Here is a 17,093-nt window from a genome sequence, read left to right on the forward strand (position 1 = left end):
TCAAAATAAAAGCATGGATTTGTCCATTTAACTTAGTATGTCAAAGAGTTTGAAAGTGTGTGCTACTGACTTTGCATCTCTGCTGCATCTGTTGTCACCTTTTTTTTCAAACATGCCCTTAAAAAGTAGATTGAACATCTGATGATCAGAAGCGATGAAATTGACAATGTGATACATTTTAAACTTGGATGTTCAGCTTGGATGTTATGTTGGACAATTAGCTGAGGGGGATTATTGTCTTAAAAGCTATATGTTAGATAGACTAATAACTGTTCTGGGAACTCTTTCTTGATTTTGTTCCTTATAATGGTAAAGTATAACAAAATTACAACCTGATTGTGAATTCTCCACCTCGCCATACCCAGCTAACATTACAAGCAAAACAACTGACTGTAAAGCTTTTTTAAAGGGCTTGCATGCCTTATGGACTTTCTGTATTGTACTTTATGGGTAAAAACTACAAGGCCTGCAGCAAATGATCATTTTCATTATTGATTAATCTACTGATTATTTTCTCAGGCAATTGTTTTGTCTATAAAATATCAGAAAATTGTGAGAAATGCCGGTTAAAATTTCCCAGATGTGGCATCTTCAAATTCCTGGATTTATCCAACCATCTGTCTAAAACCTAAACATGTTCAGTTTGGTTTCATATCTGACAACAAAAAGCAGCAAATCTTCATATTTGAGAAGATTTGAGTAACTTTGCTTGAAAAATGACTTAAAGGATTAATTAATAATCAAAATAGTTGCAAATTATTTTTCTGTTGGTTGACAACTTTACACTCTTTTACCTCACTATTTATTACCCAAAAAACATACTATATCAACACCATTTATTCTTTCAGTCTGTGACAGGAAGTTGTTTTGCGTTGCGGCTGACTTGATGGTGCTGCAGAGCGTCAGGTCAGAGAGGTTGAATGAGTGTTTAGTGTTAGAGGGGTTCTTGCAGAGAAGAGTTACTATGGCAGGACTTCTGCATGTCATTCTGCTGTTATTTCTGCTTTGTGGATCTTTTATTCTTATTTCAGCCACAACTACAGTGAGACCTACTCTAGATGCAGATGCAGCTTTTCCTACAACTGAGAGCCTTTTTCCTGCAGGGAAAACCAACACCACTGAGGTTCCCACCACGAGGTTCACTACCAGTTACAGCAAGTCAACATCTAAACCTCCCAGTACCACCACAACTACCAAACATGTGACTGCTGGTCAAACAACGGAGAGAGCAGTGCCCAGAAAAGGTGCAGAAGAAGAAGAAGAAGAGGGTCCTCTGGAACTGGGTGAGTGGATGTTTTTATTTTATATGTTAGAATTTGAATTGTGTTTGTTTTACCCCCTATGAAAATATAATATTTGTGACTGTTGTATTCAATAATGGTCAAATGAATCTCATAAACATTCTTCAATATTATTATATTCACTTTACCTGAAGGACAGTTGTGTTTTACAACCTGACTAATTGTTCACTGGTTTTACATTCCCATAAACAGAAGCAGGCATGCTGGTAAAGTTACTCTGCAAACAAACATAACCTTCCCTGAGAACAAAGTAACTCAGAGCTGGTGGGGTTCTGGGAATAAGAAATGTTCCTCTGGTCCCTCAGACCAAACCCCAGTATGAGATGCCTCAGGATTTAAAGAATAAGTAAAATCATCTTTCAGGGTTTCCAAAAAGCCTCATAGATATTCAGAGAGTAATATCTATCGTTATTGTTGGCTCTGCATATCTGCGGTCAGAGAGTCAGTGTCCGAGGGTTGGGGGAGGATGTTCCACATTCTACCACTGAGACATTTTAGCTGTTTTCTGCTGATGAAAACCAGATGGGCTGTGTGATGCATCACACCAAAAAAAAAAACAGAACAAGACCCCTCACACTCCTTAAAACCAACTGATGTGATGTCGTCCGTGCAGGCAGTAATTCAACTGCACACTCACTGAAGCAAATGGCTTTAATGTAAATAGACAAACAGCCAACAAACTCAGCAGTATTTACATTAATCCAGTCTCGGGGTTTGAAGGCTGGTTTGTGCTGCTTGCTGTGGCTCTCCATGGTATTCCTCTGTTGGTGGTAAATGTAGCTATAACTTTCTAATCAATGTTAAAGGAACAGTGTGTAACAGGGAATCTATTAGCAGAAATGGAATATAATATTCATAACTATGTTTTTATTAGTGTTTAATCACCTATAACTAAAAAAACATTGTTTTTTCATTAGCTAAGAATGAGCCCTTCACATCTACATAGGGAGCGGGTCCTCTTCACGGAGTCCATCATGTTGCTCCTCCATGTTTCTACAGTAGCCCAGAATGGACAAACCAAACACTGTCTCTAGATTGAGACTTTCACGTTTTTACGTTACCTGAAGGCCACCGTAGTTCTCCGTCAATGTGAGTCGCAGAGTGTAAAACCATGGTACCGCCAGCCGCCGCCTGACCTCTGTTGCTCTTAAAGTAGTGTTATTATGGTAAGGATGGCCTCGCCATTACCACGGTTTTGCACTCGGCGGCTCACGTTACGAGTCTTGGAAAGGGAGGAGTGGGCGGAGGGGTACTCAGTTGGTTGCAATATGCAACCACACCACAAGATGCCGCCAAATTTAACATACAAATATGAGAGTGGTGTCAATCTCATATAACTCTCGGCAAGAAAGTGAATGAATGTATTTCCAAAAGTTATTTTTCTTCAAAGTAAAGTTTTATGCAAAATGGTTCTTCCTGGTGTACAGGACTAATTCTGGTGTTCTTCAAGGTATGCACGTTTCCTGCTATGCGTAAAACGGTTTGTACTTTTGTAGAAAGGAGGTCCACCCGGAGCATTAAGGTAGCAAAGAAGCCCAAAACGATCCTGAAGAAACCCAAACTCATCACCAAGAAGACGAAGGTTGTTAAGAAAACCAAACCTCAAGTCAAACCCAGCGTGAGCCAATCAGAGGCCGCGGAGAGGGTTCCACGTATGTATGGGCGGGGTTAACCCTGATGTATACAGTATGTCCATCAGACAAGGGTCACATAGTAGTTGCAAATAGTTTAAAGAGCTTTCACATGGTTTTTTTTTTACTGTGTCAGGACAACTCAAGTGGTCTCATGGGTTTTTCTTTGATTCATTAATACTTTCTACACCAACTTATAAAAGTTTAATGAGAAATTTGAAGTTCACTGGGACACAATGAATTGTCAGTTGAGTTAAAAAAAAAAAAGAAAACACCCAGGAAAGCGTCAAACAAACCATAAAACTATTTGCTAATTTACTTCAGACCCAGATCTGATTCATGTGGGTCCCATACTGAGGTCACGCATACTGTGTATCTAAACTTTTATGCTGCTTCACTACTGAAAGCACAAACTCCCCAAAAACAAATCTCTGATTGATGAGAAGACTGGAGCAGCTTCACCTCTCTGCTGAACCCTGAAAATATTGGTGTCAAAATAACACCAGAGGAAGTCACTTAATCTGTGAAATAGGTATATCTTTATGATTTGAGTTCAAAGAAATTAAAATATTTGTATTAAATATATTGTTATTTTGTGAAAATGTTGTACTCCTTTCGATTAACAGTAAAATTGCATGCAAAACACTGGATATATGTTATTAAATTTAGATCCAAAATTGAGATTTCATTGATTATTTGAGGTTTTATGTTTTGTAGTATTACGAAATAATTGCCAGTCTTCTTAATTCACAATAGAAAGGTGATCAGAGAGCTTGTTGGCCTCAAAGATGTCCCACATCTTTATTCACTGGCCTCTTCCTGTCCTATTTCCTATTTGTCCACCTTTGTCTATTTCTCTGTATTGCTCTCCAGCTTGTCTCTTTCTTTCTTTTTATAACTTTCTCTCACACGCACATAAACTTACTTATAAGGATATTCATTATAACCTTAACCCCAAAACCAAGTCCTGACCTTAGAACACAGTGGAGGTTTAGAGCAGTTTGAGTTTCCTTTGAGTCTGTGCAGTCTGCTTGGTCTGTTTCAGCCTCCGGAGAGCTGCGATTGTTCTACCAGCTGCTCTGTGCCCTTGTAAATGTGTGTGTGTATATGTACAAAAGCTTGTATATATTGTAAGTATATGCATGCATATTCGTGTGTGTGGTGGACCGGATATTGAGCCGACTGAGGAAGTGTGTGTGTATATAGAGAGCCTGTATAATGTGTGTGTGACGAGAGAGAAAGCTCGGCTAGAAAAATATGCTGAGTAAGCAAATTGTCATGTCAAATCAGAGCTGATGCTCGTTAATATCCGGTCAGGCCTGTCAGCCAGAGCTGGAGTCAGATTAACTGGGAGTGATATGCCACAAAAGTTGCCATGTTGGGAAAGTATGTAAAAGTGTGGAAGTAGAAACTAATAATATTTTGACTTAATTTTTGTTCAGTGGTTCTTTTTATCAATTCGTCAAACACAGACAGTTTCTTAGTTTAATCATGAAGGAAAATCTATAAACACTCCATAAAAGTTTCCAAATTAAGTAAACTGTACCCTCGATTGGCCATGTAATGAATTTATTTGGTTCGCTTTCAGTGCTGTTCATCATTTCCTGTCTGTGTGATGTGTCAACTGTTTTGATGAAGACAATTAAATGTGATGGATGGTCACGTATAGCACACCAGGTCGACTATACCTTCACATCCTGAAACAGAAGTTTCAAATGCTGTCAGCATGAACGGAAAAAAGCTTATTAATGTCACAGTAATGCAAGAGTTACTACTAACCATCCAGTTTGCATGCAGCTTGGATGGTGATGAGTTTAGACTCATTGGTGGCTGTTCAAGACGCTTCAGGTTACAACTTGAGCCTTTAGAATCAACTCCAGTAAGAAATGCTACTGTTGTCTTTAAGATTTATGCACTTCATGTTTTGGCTCCTGAACCTCGAGGAGAAAGACGCAGAATTGTTTATTGTATTTTTCGATTTAAGGCACATCTATATTATACATTTAAACTGACATTGCTTTGTTATCATGAGTTTGACTCGCTTGCATTTTGCACAATTAATACTTCATTAAAGCCTAAATATTACCTGACAGCATTCTTTGAATCATGAAGCCAGAAGATCGTGTCAAAGAACCCGGGGAGATGAGACTCTGGGTGGGGGTGTAACGTTTCTTTGATAAGGCATCTCGAGGCTCCATCTTCCTCTTGTAGCTCCTTTAGAGAGAGGAGGGAAGAAGAAAGGAAGTGAAAACGGGGTTTTGGGGGAGCAAATGTGAAAACTGCAATAGACAAGAAAGACAGGGTTAAGACAATGTCCTCAGTTTCAGGTGAATGAATAAAGCTCTTCTCCCTCAAAACCACATTTTTCTTTGTTTGCATTTCAGGACCACCAAGCGCTTAAAGGTTTTGCCCCCAAACCAACAAACGATCTTAATTTATTTTCTCTCCTTGTGGACTTTATTTACCCGGATAATCAGCTGGACTACTTTTTGTCTTCTCGGCATCATTGTCAGTTTGTCTCTTTGACTCAGCTTCAGTAGCTTCTGAAGTGTGAGGTTTGGTCAACAGCAACAAAGAGACGTAACCTTTTTAAAAGCTCAGCAACATTTTGAGTCCCACGCTGCTCAACAGAGATCCAGCTGGACTACAAGGCAGAAGAGGGGAGAGGGTCTTAATAGGAAACGCCACCTACATTCAGCATTCATTTATTCTGCGTCTATACCTTTCCCTGAGACTTTTTTAGCAGCCAGTAAAGCTTCCTGACAGGAAGAGGCAGTTTGCTGAACCTCCAGACAATGAGAGTCTGTCTGAGGCTTTAACACGGCAACAGAGGACGCTGGACAGATTTAGAGACATTTCACCCTCTCTTCTCTAGTTTCACCCTCTCCTTTTTACGTCTCTTTCAGTTTGCTTCTTTGGCTTAATTTGTAAATCCATCAGCAATACCTCAATATGAAAAATACTCAACTATTTGATCATCATTGATGTTTTTTGCTGATGTAGGTGGAGAGCATCGTCTAACATCTCTCTGAAATCTGCACATTCACTGAGCCTTCTTGTCCTGTATGGAAGCATATGCATTTGTTTGGTTTCTACACTCATTTATTTATCTTTAATCTGTCACCTGTCATTCGTCACATTGATAATCGTTAGCGTTATATAATTCGTGTGCATTATATAACATTGAAATAACTGAAGACAAACAGACAAAGCTTTTCTCCCTTTGTCTGTTTTGAGTGATTTGATTTGTTCTCACAAGCTTTTCTTGTGACCTCTCAGCTCTCACAAGGTCAAGTGTGTGTACATGTACATATGTCTAATATTATATATGTACATATGAGTGTGTGTGTGTGTGTTTGTATAACTGTAGTACATGTAGTGTGCAAACCTGCATACACTCTTACTGTGGTATATTGAGGAGCAAAGTGGGATGAGATGCTGTTTCCATCAGTTTTTTCCAGTGTAAACTGGGATTTGAAAGTTTACTCAGTATCATTCAGCACAGACAATAATATCTAACATATTCAGAATGAATTGTTGCTGTTATCAGGAATCAAACGCAGCACCAGAGTTGGTTCAAAGTTGATCCAAAGTAAAACGTGAAATGAGTCAAGCTGAATTTATTTAACACATTTCATTCCGCCATTAAAGAGGCGCATGAATTGGATGTCCGTTTGAGAAGCCAACTACAATTCAGATAGTAAAACATTTTAGAGCTGCAACAATTAGATTAGTTGATCAACAGAAAGTTAATTGGCAACTATTTTGATAATCGGTTAATCGTTAAAGTTTGTAGTGAAATTTTTCTTGCAAAAATGTCTGTTTTCAGCCTCTCTCACTGGGATGGACATGTTTGACTATTTTCTGACATTTTATAGACCAAACGATTAATCCTTCATCTAGAAAATTATTTGCAGATTAATCAATAATGAAAATAATCGTTAGTTGCAGCCCTAAAATATTTCTTATGAATACAATCTTGTAACCTTGACTTTTTTTATTTCACTTTTTCTGTGCAAAAATTAGATTAGAGTTTTACCCCTAGAACACAGGCTTATTCTACTTTGCTGCTCTGTCCTTTACTGACATGGTATAATAATATTAAAATAGTGAGTAAATCCCTGTTGACTGTGTCAGAATGTCCTCCGCTGGGTCTGGAGTCACTGAAGGTCAAAGACAACCAGCTGAGAGCGTCGTCCTCCAAACGCAGAGGCCTGGGCGCTCACCGCGGCCGACTCAACATCCAGGTAACCACACAGTCTAACAGCAAACCAAGAATGTAATCTATTACATGCTACCTACAGAGTAACTGTATCACTGTGTGTTTGCTGTGTGTGTGTGTGTGTGTGTTGCAGTCTGGGATAGAGGATGGCGACATCTACGATGGAGGCTGGTGTGCTCAGTACAGAGATAAGAAGCAGTGGCTGCAGGTGGATGCTGGGCGACTGACTCGCTTCACCGGTGTCGTCCTGCAGGGTCGCACCTCCATCTGGAGGTCAGTACTGAAGGTTAAAGGAACAGTGTGTAATGTTTAGGGGGATTTTTTATTAGCAGAATATAATGTTCATAACTATGTTTTCATTAGTATGTATAATATAATCACCTGAAACTAAGAATCGTTGTGTTTTCGTTAGCTGAGAATGAGTCCTTCATATCTACATACCACAGTCTTGGAAAGGGAGGAGTGAGAGGAAGGGTACTCAGTTGGTTGCAATCTGCAACCACACCACTAGATACAAACAAATCCTACACACTGTCCCTTTAACGTTTATATAGTGTCAGTGTGAACCCTGGGAAATGTAGTTTTGTAGAGGAGTTCAGTTTCAAAGCACTTCTTTAAAGGGATATTCTGAAATCAAATCTACCATTTCATTTTTAAACATTGACCTTCAAGTTAAAGCTAAAAATCCGCAGTGTACTTTTCCTTTTATTGGTATATCTAAGACACATAAATACCAGGCTTCCCCCTGTCTTCTTTGTTTTCTGTCCCTGCTGAACCGCAGTTAATATGTTTTTATTAATCCTATAAATAGATAAATGCATAATCTTTTTCTCTAAGGGTGCATGAGGGTCTTATTTTGGACTCTCTTGCAAAGTTCTTCTGCGTATCACATGTGATATAAGTACTACAGATCTACATGTGTCTTGCTCACACACAGCTGGAACACGGTTCATACCTACAAGGTGCAGTTCAGTAACGATTCGCTGGTCTGGAAGCCGAGTATGAACGGGACCCAAGAGGCTGTGAGTCAACACATTGTTCTTCTTTTACAACATCCAAACTGAACTCTTATCTCTCTCCTCATGTACGTTTCTCCTGCCGTCTGTGTTTCAAGGCTTTTGTTATAATGGTGGTAAAAGCTTGTGGGTGAATTACACTGTAAGGACTTTACCTTTCTCATTTTCTTATGAAAAACATTGCAACATGAAGCATTTACAGCATGTTAGGCAGAACATGTTAAAATGGAAGTATTTTACAAGTAGAAAGCTTAAATGAAATGTACTGGAAGCCAGTGAAACACATGAATAGCACCAAGCCATTCCCCTTTCTGCCACCGAAAGAGTGACACAATTTTCAAAATTCCCCGTATAATGGTAAAATGACTTGCCAACTACATCCCCCATTCACTTCCAGCTGACCCAAACTCTTCTATGAAATTGCACCTTTACTTTTCATCATAAATAAAGACCAAAAATGCATTATTTCAATGTCATCAGTATTTGACAAATTTTTTGATGTATGGTTGGCTGTGCTGTTCAAATAATTTGTAAAAAATATTTGTTGAAATTCTCATTACTCATAATAATAATAATAATAATAAATTAAATGTATATAGCACACTTTAAAATACAGCAAAATCTCAAGGTGCTTCACATAAAGTGTAAAAAAATCATATTACAACGTTAAAACAATTTACACAAAAGAAACGTGATTAAAAGTGTTAAAATAGGAGAAATAGAATTATAAACAAAATATTTCACGTTTAAATAATATTATGACACTCGCCGCAGCCGTGGTTAGGTTTGTTTATTCGAGTGGTCTTTAAGGCATCTGTGCCACAGCCACAGCTGACCATGAAGTGTCAGTCATGCCAAGATTTTTTCCATGGGGCATCAGACTGGTTCAAAGGTTCTCTAGAGACAAATGAGTGGAAGAAATACATTTATTCATGAGTCAGTTTATTCATTTTATTTTATTTTATTGAGCATAATACACGTGTTCCAAAGAGAGGAGAAAAGAAGTACATCTCAGAAAGAAAAAACGTCAAAGCAAAAGAGAGTAGAGGGAGACAAGCTCGGCAAAATATGACAAAATCATTATTTGCAATGATGTAAAAGTCATCGTTGAGCCCAGTTTGTTTCCTCACAGCTAAATGTGACTTTCCAAGAGCCATGTACTGTATATGGAGAAGTGTTTTCAGTTTATTTTGAAGATCAAGCAATTTAGACCGTGGATGGACAGGATGAGGGAAGACATCATGAGAAAGGTCCCTGGTTGGACTTCAGCATCGAGATTTCATGTTTTGTATTAAACCACTTTTCCCACAAGACTCTCAAGATCCGTTGTGTTTCACCATGTCTCCTTGTGCTGCAGGTGTTTGTAGGAAACCAGGACTTGGATACACCTGTCCTCGCCCTTTTCAACACGTCCACGGTGGCCCGTTACATCCGGATCAACCCACAGAGCTGGTACGAGAACGGGACGCAGGGGGACATCTGTCTGAGAGCCGAGGTGTTGGGCTGCACGCTCCCAGGTAGGTAGGGAAGCCAACTGCTGGAAACCATTTGAGTTTTTCTAACTTTTGCACTATGTTTATCCGCTGTAACACACACCTTTTACATTATCACAGATCCAAATAATATCTATCCGTGGCAGACAGAGCGAACAGAGTCTAGAGACAAACTGGACTTCAGACACCACAACTACAAGGAGATGAGAAAGGTAAGACAACAATGAAGATGACAGTCATTACATGTTAACCCAACTAGTAAGACATTTCTTGGCCTTCACAGAAAAGCATTCCCATTAAGAGCTATTTTTTTTATAAATAAAACTCCAGTTCCATGTTGACACACCTACCAGGTTTTATTTTTTGCATTAAGTCGAGGAAGCTGCCACAGTGTGTGTGGTCTTCTGACCAAAAACAAATATTATGGGAGGCTTCCCTCCTTCATGGCAGCGTCCTCACTGTGCGGTCTGTTTGGAGACACCGTCCTGCATGTGATGGTCAGAAAACAGCCCACAGAGACAAACACAGATCCTCATTCAGCATTCTAACACGACTTAGAGAGGTCAGACATGAGTGAAAGTGGATGCCACCAAATTCTACACACTGCACCACAATCCTGAGTGTTTGTCATGGTGTGTTTAAAGTGTTTGTTTCGAGGTGTTTTGTGGCTTTTATAGTTCATTTTCATGTGTAAAAAAAAACTGTATTTTAGACTCCTTGCTGGTGCTCGATCCAATGCCTCCATGTTCTTCTGCAGTGTACTTTCTCACAGACAGTACTTTCATCACTAATGACCACAAACAAATCAGAGAGGGTATGTCCGAATTAAGGAGGAATCTGCAGAACATCCTCCGTCATAGAGAAGAAACCTTTCAATAAGTCAGGGAGTCCCAAATGCATACCACGCATGCAGGAATTCAAACCTTGTTTTGAGTCTGAAACATGTTCACGCTGTAAAAGACAAAATGTGTAACTTTGTTGTTGTTTCCCAGCTGATGAAATCGGTGAACGAGGCGTGTCCTGATATCACCCGCATCTACAGCATCGGGAAGAGTTACACGGGTCTGAAGCTCTACGTCATGGAGATCTCTGACAACCCTGGAAAACACGAGCTGGGTGAGACACATCGTAGACAGATGTGAAACTTTCAAAATGTACCACACCTGTTTAAAAGGAAAAGGTTCATCATATCTTAAATGTAAAAGATCCAGTTGGTAAAGTTTCATCATTTTCATCAACTAAAAGCTGAACATTTTCTCCTCTTTCAAAATAATACGCTCTTTCATAAGTTCAGGGTCAAAGGCTTTGAGTTAGAGAAGCTCAATGAACTTATTTCTGGTTTAAGAGCAGGAATCATGTATTCTAATGAGGGACAGATGCTTTACGATCACATAGTAATCTAAAGGGTCAGAGAGGACTTCTGCAATAGCTGCTGCTGTATCCCAACCCTGCAAAGCTACACAGTCCAGCACTGTGTAGACCATAAACCTATACACACCAGAGTTCCCCTTCGTTTGCCTCTGAGGCATACAAATGTTTTCTCTGGCGTCCTCCACTCTGCATGCCCACATGGCAGGAGAGTGGAGAGGTTTTCCCGCCAACACACATGGCAGTGAAGGCAGCACGGAGGAGCAGAAGGAGATTGGAAGATCATCATTACTGTCCATTTCAAATTTGTATTCAGTTATCAAATGTAATCCTCTCAGACAAAAGGATATTTCAGCTTGTTTCAATGCATTTTTTTATTAACTGAAACCACAGACTGTATATAAAGATGGACGACACATCTCCACTTCCTCCCACTGTACAGAAGTGAAGCCAAAATAACCCGGATACGGGCGCTGTCATCTTGTGCTTTTTATGTCATTTGGAAAGAGAGTCTGCGCAGTAGTAGTGGAAGTATTAGTAGTAGTAGGGATCGGGCGGTGGAAACGCGGCATCGAGGTCCCACCCACTCACCAGCCCGAACCGATCGCGAGCCGAACACGGCCGCAGCTTGTCAGCCAGAGACACTCACAGATGCCAATCATGACGTCTCACCCCCTTTTTACAGCATCAAATAACTAACTAAAACCTATCTTACCCAAAAAATGAACACTGAAACATACATCAGCGTGATACGAACTACCTAAAATGACAGAAATCGATCTTTGGGGAAAATGCATGTAACGTTTACTTTGACTTTTTAGTTTGGCCCATGTCCCATCCGCTAACATGAAGAAGGCAGGATTTATGACCTATACTGCAGCCAGCCACCAGGGGGCGATCAAGATGTTCTGGCTTCACCTTTGGGGAGCTGTCATGTCGTCCATATTTATATACAGTCGATGAATGAAACACATGATCATTCAACCAAAGTAAAAATACAGAAATCCTCAAAACTGCTGTGGACTTCCTGTCTTGTTTCTTTTAATGTCAGGACTGCAGATAATTGGTGGCCTTTACAAATGAAAATATCAGTTTTTCCCTCCACTCTGCTCAGTCTCAGTCGTTTCCAGTGACCAGTGTTGATTTGATGCGGTCTTATGTTCCATGTGTTGGAACGATCTGATGTTACTGAGTTTTCCGTATTTTCTGTCATCTCTGTGGTTACAGTTGGAACAAAGAAGTGAAATATCCTCATCTGACCCTTCCCTGTTTCACAGTTAGGCCTATGTAACTTTTATGAATGTTTGCTCTGCTGTTTTGTTCTACTAAAACTTTTATGTAGGTTGATGCTACTGTCTTGGCTGCTGGGCCGCTGATACTTGACACTTTCGTGCTACATACAGACCAAAACTCTAAAACCTTAACCTTAAAGAAGCTTTTATTTTTGTAAAGTTTTGTTGTATAAGCAGTTCCACTCAAACTGGCTCAACCAAAACATTGATTCAAGATCCTCAGTAGTGTGTCCAGCTCCAGTTATTGAAGTAAAGCCGTCTCCATACGGAGTTGTCAAGTCAAGAAAAATATGTGTGTGAGTTGAAACTCCTCCTCATAAACGGTGTGAGGAGGATGTGTGAGATTTCAGAGCTGCCTGTCAATGCATGCAGACCCAACATGAAACACATCCAGGTCTTTCAATGGGGCCTGTGAAAGAGGTTGAACTGTACAGGAGGTATATTTGAAAGCACAGATCAAGTAGACGTATTAAGGTTTTTGAGGATGGTGTAGCACGCTGCTTCCTTAAGAAGATATTTGATTTGCCTGTTGGGGTCTTGCTCTGTTGTGGTTTTGATTGTAGATAGACTTCATCTATCTGTATGAACTCATTCTGTCTTTGGGAATCATAAGTAAAAGCTTTAAACATGTTAAATGGTAAAATATATCAAAACTAGTGCTCTTAACTCCATCCCTGTGTCTGTGTTTTGGCTCCCCCTGCAGGAGAACCAGAGTTCCGGTACGTTGCAGGGATGCATGGGAACGAGGTGCTGGGCCGAGAGGTGCTGCTCAATCTAATGCAGTACATGTGTCAAGAGTACAAGCGAGGCGACCCGCGTGTCATCCACCTGGTCAAAGAGACTCGCATCCATCTTCTGCCCTCCATGAACCCTGACGGATATGAGATGGCCTTTAAAAAGGTGACTTGTTTTTATTTATTTTGTGGCAGCTGCCAATTCTCTGGTGCTTGCTGTTGTTTCCCTTTTCCCTGGTGTTTTTTTGGTTGAGTTGCTGAGTGATTAGAAGGTTCACCTGTTGCGCAGGGTGTGGGGACTGGCTCTTAAATGATAGTTGAGAGCAGCTTGGTGCATTCCCCTCTTGGCCAATCAGGGTGTAACGACGCCCTTTCTGTAGGGCTTAAAAGAGGAGGGAAACTGCACACCCAGTGTCATTCTGATCTCTCCTTCACTCAATGCAACATGTGTTATCAGCTTTATCAGAAACTCTGGTCTGTTTTGGGCCCTTTTGGGATTCTGTGATCTTTGTGTTTTGTTTGTCGAGAGTGTTGACTCTCCTAGTTGGGGAAACAAGTTAAGTGCCAACCAATTGGGTTACCTGCACTGGGACGTTTAGGTACTATTTGTGCAACGATCTGGCTTGCCTTACAATAGCCTAACGCCTGAAGGCTGTATTTTTGTATTCTATTCATTTGTTGATTTTCAATGAAACCCTTTATACCCATTTCTTTTAGTGTATTTTATTTGGGAAAACTTTAAAGGAGGGTAAAAGGAAAAGCAAAACCAATATTTCAGTTTCCTTAATTGTTTGTTATTATAGAGGCATTTGTTCATTATTGAAGAGGCATTTGTTCATTATTATTATTATTAAGAAGGCATTTTATTTTATATTATTATGTGGATGGGAACTGTTTTTCAGTCTTCTGACTGAAAAACTAAAGTCTGGGGAACTCAGTACCGCCACAATTTAGCCCAATATGACAAATACAAGACCATAACATAACAGTAAAGGTTCTATTTCACTGTCTCTGATCTGCAGGGCTCAGAACTGGCAGCTTGGGCCTGGGGGCGTTACAGCTATGAAGGTATCGACATGAACCACAACTTTGCTGACCTCAACTCAGAGATGTGGAACGCCATCGAGCTGGAGACGGACCGGTCCAAACTCATCAACCACTACTTCCCCATCCCGGAGATGTACACCTCTGAGGAGGCCTTTGTAAGATTTATATACACACATCAGTCATGACAACTTTTTGCAAAAGGATTTGTAAGAAAATCAGTCTTAAATTTGGTCTCTTTTATTTATGGCTTCACAATTAAATTTATAAATAATCTTTAATGTTGTTAAATGTTGCATTAAAACCAAAATGTGCCCCCCAGTTTACATATCACGAAGACACTGTGACTGACTCCCCCGTTTAAGGTCCAGAAACAAAAACTGTAAATGTACAAAATATGAGAGGAGACTATCCTCTGACTGAATCTCCGTATCCACCATCAGGTGGCTTCAGAGACGCGTGCAGTCATCAACTGGATGCAGGACATCCCATTTGTTCTTGGTGCTAACCTCCACGGTGGAGAGCTGGTGGTGACCTACCCGTTTGACATGACCCGGGACTGGGCGCCACGCGAGCACACGCCCACTGCTGATGAGAGCTTCTTCCGCTGGCTGGCCACGGTGTACGCCAGCACCAATCAGGTTAATCCTCTTCCTCCTGTCACTTCCTGCTCTCATTTCTAAAACATCTCCTGGTAACACCACTAACATGTTCCTGTATCTGATACATAACCAGGTGATGTCCAACCCAGACCGGCGGCCCTGCCACAACAAGGACTTCATCAGATACAATAACATCATCAATGGAGCCGACTGGCACAACGTACCAGGAAGTAAGAATGTGTGTGTATTTTAAAGTAAACTTGTGTGATTAAAAGCTGAAGTCTAAAGTTACCCTTTAAGTCTAAAATGAGATATACACCATAGTAGGAGGTTGAACACAACCCCAGCAGACTCTATCAAAGAAGAAAAATGAAACTAGAAATATCCATTTCTGTGTTTCTTTCTCTCCTTGCAGGTATGAATGATTTCAGCTACCTGCACACCAACTGCTTCGAGGTGACGGTGGAGTTGTCCTGTGATAAATTTCCTCACGTCAGCGAGCTTCCCATCGAGTGGGAGAACAACAGAGAGTCTCTGCTGGTTTACATGGAGCAGGTCGGTCTGCTTTGGTGATGATCATTGATCTTATACTCTTTTTTTTCTTTTCATCTTCAGTTCTTCTCCCTTAATATTTGTTTTTCTGTTTCCCACTATATCTTAATATCCTTCTTCTTATTATCCTTACTATGATTTTAAAGTAAAACAGTTAGATGATCATCCCTTCCTGAAGAAAGGCATTGTTATTTTGAATCTACAGCACCAATAAAAACGTGAACGGCTCTTTTTTTGTGTGTTTTAGGTCCACCGTGGAATTAAGGGTGTGGTTCGGGACAAAGATACAGAGGCTGGTATAGCAGATGCCATCATTAAAGTTGATGACATTGATCATCATATTAGATCAGGTACAGTCTTTTTACATCTCACATCAGATGTTAACAACAACAAAAAAATGTCTTACAAGTACATTTGAATCATGCACATCCTATCTTGTTGAGTAGCCACTTTTCATTTTAAGTTAGTTGCTCTGGAATTAATATTTTGTTCTTATCAGAAATATATTGTAGAAATAAGTTGAATAAAGTGCTTAGTATGACATTAAAAGTCATAGTATAGTATACCAGTACAAAGGCCAATGGATTTGGGGATGTACTTCCACCTTGCTATATAATTTAACAGTTTTTTATTTCAATAGTTTTCATCATATCCTGAGTGTTATTATTACCCATGATCTCTGTTCACTGTAAACGTCTGCTGTCATTCCTCTTCCAGTTACTGATGGCGACTACTGGCGGCTGCTGAATCCTGGAGAGTACCGGGTAACAGCCAGTGCTGAGGGCTACATCCCCTCGTCCCGCACTTGCCAGGTCATGTACGACCACTACCCCACAATCTGTGACTTTCGCCTCACCAAGATGCCCCAACAGAGGATAAAAGACATTCTGGCGAAGGGAGGTAAACTCCCCAAGGACCTGCAGCTGCGGCTGCGACAGCTCCGCCTGCGTAAGCTCCGTGTCACCACCAAGAAATTCAACCAGCGGCGTACTGCTGCTGCGGCCAAACGGGCAAAGAGGATATGATGATGGTGGAAGATAATATGAGAACAAAGCTGGACTTAATTCAGTTCACTCTGGGTTCAGAGACGCCTCACTGGATTCATGTCACTTTTTTTATTGTTTTTTAATACTGTTATCACAGCTGGGGACCATGCTCCTCTTCTTCCACATTTCATCTTCTGCTGTGGAGCAGCAGAGCAACTGAGGGAACAGTTCAGGCCACATTTACACACCAGTGTTGTGGAGGCTCACTGGATATGAAATGAAGGACTAGGAGGGTAGAGTTTCAGCTGTCAAGGTGTTCACATCCAGTGTAAGAGTTGTTCACTTTTTATACACAGCAGGAAAATGAGTTTACAGAATCTTAATGTAAACATCCACACTCATACTGTCGTCATTGTTTCAATTCATATCCATTGTGCAGGGATACAGACCCAAAACAACTATAAATATGTCTTAATAAAAATGTTAACTTACCGGTACCATCTGGGAGGGCAAATTCTAGTTGTGATTTTCCTATACATCCCTTATGATAGACCTTGCCGACTGGCAGCTTATTAGAGGTTATCACCTCATCGAGAGGATCATCATGCTCACTTTCTGGTGCATACTGGTATTTTGAGTTTCTACTAGAACATGTTAACATGCTTTAATGTTAAAAAAAGCATTACTTTTCGCATACCGGCTGTGCTGCAGCACCTCTTTTCACTTTTCACCCTCTGTCTGAAACACTCTGTTTGAGCTCCTGCCCCCACCCACACCAAAAAAAAAAGCCCAGTCTCCTCTGATTGGTCAGCTGGCTCAAACTCTTCGGACTCTGCTCCAGCTCCGCTCTAA

At 40.4% G+C, this 17,093-nt stretch overlaps 1 protein-coding gene across 3 annotated transcripts; it reads left to right on the forward strand.

Annotated features, from left to right (window-relative positions):
• The first annotated feature begins 168 nt into the window (after positions 1–168).
• On the forward strand, positions 169–16,738 carry LOC119494616 (probable carboxypeptidase X1). Of its 3 annotated transcripts, XM_037780627.1 has the most exons (15): positions 169–1,283; positions 2,798–2,953; positions 7,070–7,179; positions 7,288–7,427; positions 8,092–8,176; positions 9,528–9,687; positions 9,784–9,875; positions 10,656–10,779; positions 13,027–13,223; positions 14,080–14,259; positions 14,545–14,742; positions 14,837–14,933; positions 15,119–15,258; positions 15,503–15,605; positions 15,973–16,738. In XM_037780627.1, the coding sequence occupies exons 1-15, from the start codon at positions 887–889 to the stop codon at positions 16,278–16,280; spliced, it is 2,487 nt and encodes an 828-aa protein (XP_037636555.1). In that variant the 5' UTR covers positions 169–886; the 3' UTR covers positions 16,281–16,738. The 3 variants fall into 3 exon arrangements, with proteins under 3 accessions (XP_037636555.1, XP_037636553.1, XP_037636554.1); XM_037780625.1 differs by lacking the exon at positions 2,798–2,953; XM_037780626.1 differs by lacking the exons at positions 169–1,283; positions 2,798–2,953 and adding an exon at positions 3,766–4,609.
• The last annotated feature ends 355 nt before the right edge of the window (positions 16,739–17,093 follow it).

The sequence above is a fragment of the Sebastes umbrosus genome, chromosome 9 (genome assembly GCF_015220745.1).
Source record: "Sebastes umbrosus isolate fSebUmb1 chromosome 9, fSebUmb1.pri, whole genome shotgun sequence".
Lineage (NCBI taxonomy): Eukaryota > Metazoa > Chordata > Actinopteri > Perciformes > Sebastidae > Sebastes > Sebastes umbrosus.